This window comes from Cornus florida, unplaced genomic scaffold (assembly GCF_030987335.1).
Source record: "Cornus florida cultivar Cherokee Brave unplaced genomic scaffold, ASM3098733v1 CherokeeBrave_3.0.0_Hap2_Chr02, whole genome shotgun sequence".
In the NCBI taxonomy this organism is placed as follows: domain Eukaryota; kingdom Viridiplantae; phylum Streptophyta; class Magnoliopsida; order Cornales; family Cornaceae; genus Cornus; species Cornus florida.
Genome location: NW_026775572.1, coordinates 65,129,620 through 65,141,555, shown reverse-complemented (window position 1 = coordinate 65,141,555; position 11,936 = coordinate 65,129,620). Strand labels below are relative to the sequence as shown.

The window sequence follows — 11,936 nt, the reverse complement described above, 5'->3', positions numbered from 1 at the left end:
TTCTATTAAGGGTGTAACAGAAGAGAATATTAACAAGATTTAAGGTCAAACCCCTAACCCTATTTAGGGCAAGAAGGCAAGAGAGAATACGAAAAAAGTTAGGGTCAACCTAAAGGGGAGCCAAATTCAATGCTGATAGAACTCGAAGATAGAAGGGTTAAAGGGAAATCTAAAGGTAGGGAAATGTAAAGATGAAAAGAGTATTTCGCCCTTTTCCAAACCCTCGCCGATACTAAAATTCAGATTGTGATCATATTCCTTAAGGGTAACATTGGTAGGGACACGATTCTTCTTTCTCAACCGTGCAATAGAGAAAGACTTCCTCTCTACAATATCGGGGGGAAGTATAATAGGCCCCTCAACATCACCACTCGAACTCATCGCCGACGTCACCGACTTGGAATTGGACGCACGAGCATTAGGGGTTCGTTCGCTACTCCCTCGATTCATAATGACAGAAAAAGAATAAGAAAAAGTGACTAACCTTAATGGACGGGAGGAGGATTATGCGGCGTCGGAAAGACTCTTGCTCAGAATCAAGAACAAAACTGCAGATGTGGATGTCCAAGTAGCAAGGGCACAATATAAATAGACAAGATGAAGCGGATAACGGAAAGGCAAGCACGAAACCTCAAAAAATCGGGAGTGCAAATGGTAATGATAAGCAGTCACAGCAGCAAAAACTGCTCGACTTCCTAAAAACAGTTTCAATTCCATATATGAATTGAATTCATAAAGGGAATCAGGGGCAAAGTGTGGAGGGAAAAATCCCCACCAATTGTAACATACCGCGTGGCAATAAAGTGCAGTCCATTGCAAACAAAAACCAACCAGAGGCCCATTATCGATTGGGAGCCCAATAACAACAACCACATGTCAAGTCGGCTCGATTAGCAAAAGAAGCTCCGCTTGACATAAAAATGGACAGCCCAAGCACGACAAGCCCATAACTCCATAACACCCATCATAAAGGAAATATGCATACGATCAGTATGCATAAATACCCACGTCTGAAAAGAATGCCAGAAAATGGCTTCATGTAATTCTCTTAAAAAAAACTTATAAATAGAGCATGAATGAGAATGGAAGAGGATCGAATTCCCATTATTGTTCCTTTCTTCAAAATTGTCCGTTGTCTCCCTTTTTTTTTCGTGTATTTCTTTTTGATTTATTTCTTTAAGTGATATCAGGTGTGAGAAATTGCACCTACATGACTTCACGTACTAAATTAAGTAAAATATCCATAATATTTTTATACGTACAATTATATATATATATATATATATATATATATATATATAAATGTTGCTACATTTTCTCTCTTCTTTTCTTGTTCCCTTCTTTTTCTTCTTTTACCTATTTTTCCCCTTTATTCTTCATTACTAAATGCGGTCTCTGAGAAGATGAAGAGAAATGCCAGTATCGATCGGTAGCAAGGACCTTTGATGCGTGCGTGAGAGGCGTCGCCGGCGGCGACTGTGAGCAGAGCAGAGAGGAATCGACAGCGACTGACCGGCGGGGTCGTCGCACCATGCAGCGGTCGGGGGCCCAAGATCGCCATCCCTTCTTTGTCCATTGGGTCACTAACCCAAAGGTTTCTATGTTTGGTGAAATTAGATCTCGCCGGAGAAGTTATTGCAAGAGATGCGTGTGTGAGAGGTGTCGCCGGCGGTGATTGTGAGTAAAACAGAGGGAAACGGCGAGGGCGGCCCAAGATTGTCATCCCTTCTCTGTCCATTGGGACGCTAACCCGAAGGTCTCTATGTTTGGTGAAATGATCAACAATTGCAATGAGAACCCGTGATTTTATAAGAACTGGTCGTGCTGGAAAATCAAATGATCCATACAGCTCTTGATCAAATGTGATAATTTCATAAAAATTGGCCTAAGATTGCATAATTAGTCACTTTATGTAAATGATATCAAAATTAGAGAGAGAATTAGAAGAGAGAAGCAGAAAAACAGAACTTGATATATCCAACTTAAGAGATATATAGGGTGAACTGGTAAAGAGATTGAAATGGCCATCAATATCCTCTTCCCCTTCACTAAACAAGTCCGATATAAAAAGAACACTTAAAGTTTCAGGCCAGGCATGGGGCGCGGTTATTGGTTTGGACCCAAGTTAGCCTAGGGGCTAAACCCAAATCTTAAACTAAGAGAATATTAACCCCCATATGTTTTCACCTTCTTTCCAATGTGGGACCCAATATTTTCCACTTACATGCCCATTTTTTCTTTTGACAAGCTTATTTAAACACTTCACTTCTAAGTTAATCTCTCATTCAGTGAGAAACGATTTGCAAAAATAAATATACCAGATGAGCACGTTCTACCATAGATAAGGGCGGATTCAAGGGTGGGGCGAAGCTGGGCTTCAACCCACCCCCAATTTTTTTTTTTTTTTTTTACCATATTACTTTAAGTCCAGTTAAAAAAAATAAAATAAAATAAAGTAAAAAAAAATAAATAGTAATGGTAACCCAGTCCAAAGTTAACCAGTCCAAAAATTTTTAAAAAAAATATATATATATATATATAATAATGGTAGTCCAGTCCAAAATTAACCCACCCCTTTCAGAAAGGCTGTATCCGCCCTTAACCATGGACGTGCAAGAATCGCTTAGCGGGACTCACTATAAGTTCAGTCCAAAGTAAACTTGTTATAAGCTTTGTTTCCAACTGATAGTAACACTCAAAGAGATATCGATATGATTATAGACGAAGTTGTATATAATTTCTGAATCAAGTACTGATACGAATGTTTGTCAATTTGAATCCAAAATTCACCACTCAATACATATATTTTAAAAATAAATGTGTCTATTGTTGAGTATGTACAGATCTTCATGAATAAAAGTGCCTGTTTAAAATACTTGAAAAGACACTTTTAGTAATAGGAGTTTCAACAATATATAACCTTTTAACTCTTTTCACTCCTTATATTACAATATATCTAACAAGACTTTTGCGAAATGATTTACAAAATGTACTAAAATTTATTTTATTATTGAATTATATTGTAAAAATGTAGTGTATTGGTATTTTTTTTTAACGTATGTACGAAATTCAAAAAACCGATAATCGCAATAATGGAATGTGTTATGTTATGTTACGGTAATATACATCCGAGTTCATATTACACCCCATTCCCGACTGTGAATTATTGTCTCAAAGGACTATATATATATATATATATATATATATATATATATATATGTCCTCTGTCTCAAGGCTACGTACAAAGGATCCATAGAAGAACAAGTTGGCGGCAATCACTTGTAAGAGTGGATGTGTGATGGTACGTTGCTCAATAATTGATGAGTGCAACCAAATATGACCTGAAAAATCGGCAACGATGTTGCAATGCATGACGAAATATCAAAGTTTGGCTCTGCATGTAAAGGTAGCGAAAATGTATAGATAACTGTAAGTGTTCCATAAACGAGTCCATCCTATCCATCACAACTGTACTAACCGACCAACTTTCCAATTATTATTATTTTATTTTTGTAAATTTTCAAAACAAGATAGACATCTGATCCAGTCGAATCATTGCCTCCACATCAGACTGCAATATATATATATATATATATATATATATATATATATATTTAGGACAAAAATGTTAGGGGTTAGGCACGACAAACTTGGGACAATAATGGAGTTTTTCTATAATTTTGGTGGGGCAAACTTAAAATTTTGTAAGTATATAATTCAAAAAATGTAAAATTAGGGGTGTAATAGCAAAAAGCAGATCCATCCTGTAGGGCCGGCCCTGAGATTGACAAAATTTTGAGAGGTCCTAGGCGAACTTAAATATTAGACCCTTTAATTATTGAAATACACACTAACATATACATAAAGTAGTAAATGGCCATATTTAATTTCGAATTTAATCACAAAATTTTTAAGGACACTAATTTTGAATGGGCTGTGAATTCATTAAATGGAAGGGCCCTAAATTTTATTTATTTATTTGGGTCTATCACTTATGGTAAGGGGCCTAAGTTTCTTTTTACATTTATGTTGCACAAATGAAAATGTTAAGGTAGGTGGCAAGATTCATTCACTTTTAAACCAAAAAGTTACTAATGAAAGTGTGAAAATTTTTTATACCAACATTATAAATAAATATAGAGTAGACTTTGATGGTGTAGAATACCTATAGATGCAAAATTAGAAGAGAAAGATTAGTTCAGATAACGTGTTAAAGAGACGTACTATCATCATGATCCTTTCCATTCAACTCCATTTAACACAGAAACATACTACCATGTCCATGCTTCTAAGAGCAGGCTCCATGGTGCAAAGAGCCTGCTCTGTGGTTTTGAGAGCAGGCTCTTGGTTAGGCTCTGTTTGGGTGTGTTTGGGCACTGTTTGGGATTCTAAATGGTTTCAGGGACTGGAATGAGAATTTTAAAAGTCATTTCAATGGATTTTAATCCCTCTAATTGTATAATTTGGTCCATAAGGCAAATGGAATAAACAGTGTAAAAATAAATAACTTTGTACGCTGCTAACGGATAGGAAGGACTAAATTGCTAAATCTTGTTTTAAAATTCCATTAGACTCCATTTAACACGTACCATCATGACCCCTTTCACTCAACTCTATTTACACGAGATTAAGATAAGTTTGATAATTATAAATATTCTACTGAGTTCAATTCATATTATATTTTTACTTAATATCATGTGACACCATGAAATGTCACAAGATTAAATAAATAAAAATAAAAATAATTTATATAGTTCACACCATTCATATAAGATAGAGACACCATTCATATAAGATAAAGACAGTATGGATCAATGTCGATGTACATGAATCTCAATTGGTACAATCCATAGAACCATTCCCCCTCGGTGCCGTGTGAATTTATAACACCTACGTAGTCTGAGACACTTTCCAAAATGTGCGGCTGTCTCATTACATAATCAGTTCTGTTTTCGGTCACATTTCCAGCTTTACCTATTTGAAAGAAAGTTTATTTTATTTTCTCTTTTTTAATATGCAAATGTAAATATATTGAACCACACTTTTGGAAAAATTAATCATAGCTCATTGACAAAAGGTAAGGAGATCCATTATCGAACCTCTGGCATGCACAAATCTTGAGCATAGGAGGATTTCAAATCCTACTGCACAATTTTTTGGTGTTGGTGTGTGTGAGTTCGAATCCTACTTCACAATTTTGTATGTGCGCGCGCGTGAGAGAGAGAGAGAGAGAGAGAGAGAGAGGGTGTTTTAACTTGGACAATGAACTAGGGATAAAAGATAAAAGCAGTGGGCATCTGGTCACCATAAATAGTTAAAACATGCATTCAAGACACAGCATTGACTAATGCATAGACCTAACAAATCTTGAGCATAGGAGGATTTCAAATCCTACTGCACAATTGTATGTGTGTGTGTGTGTGTGTGTTAGAGAGAGAGAGAGAGAGAGAGAGAGAGAGAGAGAGAGGGTGTTTTAACTTGGAAAATGAACTAGGGATAAAAGATGAAAGCAGTGGCATCTGGTCACCATAAATAGTTAAAACATGCATATTTAAGCCACAGCATTGACAAATGCATAGTCCTCCAACATATAGGCTTATAAAACCTGTTATATAGATGAGAGCCAAGAAACACAATAGATCAGAGGAGCAAAAATAAGAAATTAAAGTTCCTAGGGCAAAATTTGACATATGTACGTGCCTATTTTTTACTATATGAAGAAAAAACAGAAGCATCCAAATGTTAAATCAAAATTCTCAAATAACCAAAAATCATGAACCACAATCGGCATGGAAGGTGCATAGTTATTCTACAATCACAACTGAAGTTTGGATGCATTCGTATGCCCCCAACAAGTTTTCGTGTTGGCATACACGCAAAACACTTATCTGGAAAACAAGAATACAAAGCCTAAAAAGTAAATAAGAAAAAAAAAAAAAAAAAAAAAACCAAACCACAACCCGTGCACATCATAGCGTTCCTGCAACAGATTAATCTGAACACAGGAGATGCTCATGTCTGATTCAAACAATTCTTCAACAAAAACATGGGAGGGACAAAAAAAAAGTTCAGGAATTCGACGAAAAAGGCTGGTTTCAAGGAAGCTCAGACATTTGGCAGACAGCAGGCATGTTATTCCAAGTGCAAGAACCAAACCTCCATGCTTGATTTGATGCACTTGCAGCAGCCAAGTGCTTATGGTTATTAGCTAAATCATCACCCAGAATCGCTGCTATAGCATCAGTCATGATGCCTTGGTCCTTAGCGCACACAAAACGTTGCTCAAGCCAACATGAACCAAGTAAAGCATCAGGCCTGGAAAGATCCAGTTGTGTCAAATTTTTTTTGCTTTCTTCATCCAGGGTCCAAGCCTTGTCAACTGGTTCTGACTTCACATTGCTCCCTGCAATTCAATAGACAGACACAAGCTGACCTTTGTAAGGTGACAAATTTTGGGTGCTGGATTTATTATGGCCTTTGGATTGATAATTTGGAATTTAAAGCTTAGTTGGGAGAATACAGGGAAAAATATGTACAACTAAATTAGAGAACGACAAAGTATTATATCTTGCAAAAGATTTTTTTTGTTATGTTAAAATCCTGCAGACCATGGAAATTTTGCAAACAAACAGACATTTTTCACCACATTCAGAAGTTCATGAATGAGTTTCAATTGAATCTCAGAAAATTAAGATATATTTGACATTCTTGGAGTAGCTAAGATTTTTGTTATGATGCTCCAGCAATAAATCTCGAACATTCAAATACAACTTAGAATGCAAATTTTGACATACAAGTGATTTTCTTTAAGTCAAGTTTGATATTCTTAGAATTGTTAAGATTGTCATTATGATGCTCCAGCAATAAATCTTGAAAATAGAGCACATAATAAAAATATACTCACCAGGAAAGGTTTCCACAGAGGGCTTCTCATCCGACGAACTTCCACCTGCACTTGTAGGAGTGCATTCACTGAAAATCGACGGTGTGGAATTAACCAATGGCGATATGGATTCACCAAAGTCTTCCCATTTTGCCTCACACATATTCAAGGCAGAATTATCTGATATATCACCAGGAGTAATACTAGAAGAATTTGGACTTTTCTCTGACAATCGATTCTTTGCATTGCTCAGACTCTTTGCCTCATGCAGTAAGGCATCTAATAGGCCACTATTCCTTGGTGATAGACAATCAGAGTGAAGTATCCCAGATGATGGGGGAGACTGAATGAAATCATCCACTGACTCAAGTAATGGTGGCGGAGAAGATGAACCCCAGCTACCTAAATCAGTTTCTGGATATTGGAGTGAAGGGAGCTCCAACTTCACAGCCCTGGAAGTGGGCTTAGAAGCAGAGAAATTACCATTTAAGAGGGAATGGCTGCCCTGGTTTATACCAAAAGGTAACAAGTTCTTAGTAAAAGAGTCAGGGTCAAACGGAAAAGAGAACCCAAAGAATTGAGAAAATTCATTATTACAACTATCATCCTGAGTCTGGTCAACTGGTAGGGACTCATTTCTTACACTACCGTCGTAACCAGAGAATGAGGTTGCTGATTCTCGAAGACGCTTCCGGAGATTAACTTTTGGGGACACAAAACTATAATATTGCGAAGAACCAAGACCTTTCATCAGCATGTTACATGCAGATATATCAGGAAGTTTCGGGACATAAGGTAAGACTCCCTGATTTGCCTTTAAACTGTCAAAAATGACATCAGGTATATCATCATTGTCAGTTTGCAAGAGATCAGGATGTGTTCCATCTCCAATAGCATATTGATTTTCTCCAGTTTCTTGCAATCCTTGCAGACACACTTCAGGAGGATAGAGAGGTAATCCAGCACGTTGACACCTCTTGATTCGGGTATTCCAATAATTCTTTATTTCATTATCTGTTCGTCCAGGCAACTGAAAGTGGCAAGGGAGTCAGAAAATTGATGCATCATGGTTGAGACAAGTGACAATTACAAGTTACAACTTTACAAGTTACAACTTTGTAGTAATCTTCACATAGGTTACACCTCCAAATGCACTAAACAGACTCCTTTGGCATGCAAAATAATGTGATCCAAAGCTGCTCAAAAAATGCACCATCAATGATTTATTTTTTTCAGAGTTTACCTCAAAAAAGACATCATATGCATATAGTGAACGTAGCAGAAATGCGAATATTGAGATGGATGGGCGGCAAAACAAAGACAAGAAAGTAGGGAATTAGAAATGAACATGTTTGTGACTTGTGAGATGGTTGAAGTGACATGCATTGGAGATAAAATGAGATAAAATCAATTAATAGGGTTCGGACATGTAAAAAAAAAGACCATTAAGTGCACCAATTAGGAAGAGTGACATGTTCGACATTGGGGACAATGTTGGGGGACAGGAAAGACCGTGGATAGAGTTAGTATGAAAATATATGTTAACTTATGATTTGACTAAGGTTTTACCGTTTTAGCCTTATATAGAGCAGAATGGAAAAAGAGGATTCATGTAGCCGACCCCTAGTAGCCAATAAAGACTTTGTTGAGTTGAGTTAGCCTCCAAAAAAGGTTTTGAACATTTCCACCAAGAGCATATGTATTAGTTTCTTGACTCTTAACTTTAAAATTGTACATATTTTTATTTTTTAGATTACAAAGAAGAAGAAGAAATAATTCCCTAACTTAAACGTATATTGCAAATTTTTTCCAAATCCATTGAAAACTGTCTAGAAATAAAAGGGAAAAACAAAAGGAGAAAAAAAAATAATAAGAAAAAGAAATCAAATAAAATCTGGACAATATATAGCTTAAAGCCTTAAAAAAGATGGCATTTATTAAGGCAAGAACACGATCCTTCACTTATGATATGGAAAACTTGAACTCTTTGTTTATCAGTATAAGCACGGCCTAAATAAAGTAAATGACTTCTACCAAATTTACCAACATCTACAGAAAAATATACATACATACATATATATATATATATATATATATATATATATATATATATATATATATATATATCATGCTACTGCGCCTAAGTCTTTTCAGTGTTAAGGCTACTAAGCTACTAGTTACTCTTAGCTTATCAAAAAATAATCGCTTGAAAAAGTTAGAAACTAAACAGATCAACCTACAATATCTGACTTTCCATGATTGTTGTGCATTAATCACAGCTTACACTGTTATAGAGTACAATAAATATTCCACTCTGAATTGTTTCAAAGAGTGTCAATAAGATTCCTTCATACATTCATTCAATATGCAATAACATAGTTTCTATAAATTATACTGGCCTATCCAAACAAGCAATAACACATTTTCATATAGAACGCAATATGTATGTCTTTTCATCAAAAACAAAACAGTGTAACAATTCTTTCTTTTATAAGTAAAAAAAGTGTAACAATTCTTTTAGCCACAGTATATTCATTAAAATACAAAATTGTATGTGCCATCTCTCTCTTTTTAACTACTATTTATATGCAGCCGAAAGAAAAAGAGAGACCAAAAATAAAAAAGATGAAGAACAGGAGCACCATGTCATGTAAGAAAGTAAACTATACTTACATGTGCAGCCATCCGTGCCCATTTGTTTCCCATCTTGGCATGCAATTCAATGATCAGACGCTCTTCCTCTGCGGTGAATGCCCCCTTCTTCAAGTTTGGCCTCAGGTGATTTGCCCATCGTAAGCGGCAGCTTTTCCCACAACGTAACAGCCCTGAGTGCTTCTGAACAGCATTCCAGTTCCCCTCTCCATGCATCTTGACATAGTCCACCAATATTGCGTCTTCTGCAGATGTCCAGGGTCCTTTCTTTAAAATAGATCCCCCATTCGCATTACCTACACAGTTGCCTTCGTCAATTAAAGGTGACCCAATTTGATCCTTGGAGAGCATCTCATCTTCGCTCTCATTAGTCATGTGACTCATCTCTATTACTCTGATCTCACAACAAATTTTTGCCAATAGCTCACAACTATACAAACAGAATGGTAACGCCCTGAATGTAAAAGGAGAAGAAGAAATGTCAAACGCAGGAAAAAGAAAAACAACATTACATCTTAAGCTCAAGAGACTAGCAAACAACTAGAAATAATTAATAAAACAAATGATGGGAAAGGTGTGAGGAATCATAAACATAGCCAGAAAGAAATAGGGCTGTAGATTAAATTACTTATCATTTGAATGAAATTATTCAAATAGTAATGAATACTGTTCAAGGTATAAATAGGGAAAAAAAAAAAAAAAATTTCCCTTCATATAAATTCCAAAAGACCTCTACAGTTTATAAGATGAATTGACTAATTAAAACTAGAGTGAGAAAAGTAATTAATAAAAGGAATCACAAAGGAATGAAGGATACCCTAAATATGGAAACTTGAAAAGTAATAAACACTTGAACCCGTGTTAATGGTTCACCTCCCACATAGCATGAGAAAAAAAAAAAAGGAACCATTTCTTCACTGTTTCCTCCCTCCCCACCCCCCTTGCCCCTTTTCTCTTGAGTTTAGAAGTGAATATACCAACAAAATGATTCGCTCAAGGTTGATAAATCTGATTAGTGAATAAAAATACCATTTTGCTCAGTGCAACGCCAATATGATCGCTCAGAAAATATACGAGGATCACAAAAATCTCTAAGGTCTGCACATTAGGTCTCGCTCAGTGCTCAGAGCTAATCTTCCTATTCTTTATTTGTTCTTTTAACAGGGTCTCAAAAGTGAACATAAAAGAATCATTAAGCACGCAGAAACACACTGACATGCAAATACACATATAGTTTCTATGTAAAACGCAAGGTAAAGAACAATGTTATCTATCACGGGGAACTTACTAAAAGTAAACCACAACCAAAAATAGTAAATATAATTGTAGACGCACAGAAAACACCACAGAAGTGTCAACAACATAGAAGTGAAATTTGTGGTTTGATTTAGCAGGATCAACACAAATCTATTTAACAAGAATTAGAAATAATAATAATAATAATAACAACAATAATAAAAAAAGAGAGATGCAATTACCTGAATTGAGCAGAAATTCTGTGTCGAATCAAATTCTAAAGAGAAACCAACGCTGAATCACTCAGAAAAATGAGCAGTGTGAGGAAATACTGAAATCAAATTCCATTTGGTGCCAGAGACGAGCTAAGAAGCTCAAAAACTAGGGAGAAAAGATAGTCAGACCTGAAGGAAAAAAAAAAAAAAAAATCAGAATGAAATGAACCCCTCATTAGCTATAACCCTACATATAATGAAACAAAATTGAAGAAATTAAGGTACGTAAGATGAATTTATAATTGAATCACACAAACCCTAAATTGAACAAATCAGAGGACCCAAATTCCAAAATTGAGCTGTCCCCAGTTGAATTCAACAAGCAAATGATTCGAACTTAAAAGGGCAGAAAACAAAGAGCAACAGCATATGAGGAGTGCAGAATGAGAATCACGTAACGAGAACCAGAGAAGAAAATCAGAATGGAGAAGATGAATACAATGATAGACCGATCATAGCATGAAGAGAGAGAATTAGAGAGAGAGAGAGAGAGAGAGAGGGCGAAACCGCTAAAGAAGCATGAAAATAGGAGAGAGAAAGAAGCAGAAATATACATAGAAATATATATAAATAGAAAGGGTAGAGGAGATGATACCCTTTTCCGTTCCTTTCTGTGCGATGCCCCACGGTGGCCCAATGGTAACGGCGGGAGGGACAGTAAATATATTTAGAAAGAGAAAATGTTATCCAGTGGTATATAGTACAATCGAGAGAGAGAGAGAGAGAGAGAGAGAGACCGCCTAGATGGAAACTTTTTATTTTTGACATCATAATTCTGTGACGTGATATATACAGAGAGAGCGAGATAAATATTATGAAATGTCAATTTTACCCCCTCAAATTTTTATACATTATTTATTTAAAAAATGCTCACATGTTAAATTACTTAA

The 11,936-nt window shown here is 35.8% G+C and overlaps 1 protein-coding gene across 2 annotated transcripts; it reads right to left on the bottom strand.

Annotated features, from left to right (window-relative positions):
• Positions 1-5,728: 5,728 nt before the first annotated feature.
• On the bottom strand, positions 5,729-11,704 carry LOC132295172 (transcription factor GAMYB-like). 2 transcript variants are annotated; one of them, XM_059793323.1, is made up of 5 exons: positions 11,642-11,704; positions 11,014-11,175; positions 9,557-9,989; positions 6,905-7,913; positions 5,729-6,403 (listed from the first exon to the last, which is right to left on the bottom strand). In XM_059793323.1, exons 3-5 carry the CDS (start codon positions 9,917-9,919, stop codon positions 6,096-6,098), a joined length of 1,680 nt encoding a protein of 559 aa, XP_059649306.1. In that variant the 5' UTR covers positions 9,920-9,989; positions 11,014-11,175; positions 11,642-11,704; the 3' UTR covers positions 5,729-6,095. The 2 variants fall into 2 exon arrangements, with proteins under 2 accessions (XP_059649306.1, XP_059649305.1); XM_059793322.1 differs by lacking the exon at positions 11,642-11,704 and adding an exon at positions 11,304-11,590.
• Between the last annotated feature and the right edge of the window lie 232 nt (positions 11,705-11,936).

Coding starts and splice junctions, on each gene's coding strand:
- LOC132295172 (XM_059793323.1), bottom strand. CDS start 9,919: ATGAGTCACATGACTAATGAGAGCGAAGATGAGATGCTCTCCAAGGAT. Junction 7,914..9,556: donor GGGCACGGATGGCTGCACAT/GTAAGTATAGTT, acceptor TGCCACTTTCAG/TTGCCTGGACGAACAGATAA. Junction 6,404..6,904: donor CTCTGTGGAAACCTTTCCTG/GTGAGTATATTT, acceptor ATTGAATTGCAG/GGAGCAATGTGAAGTCAGAA.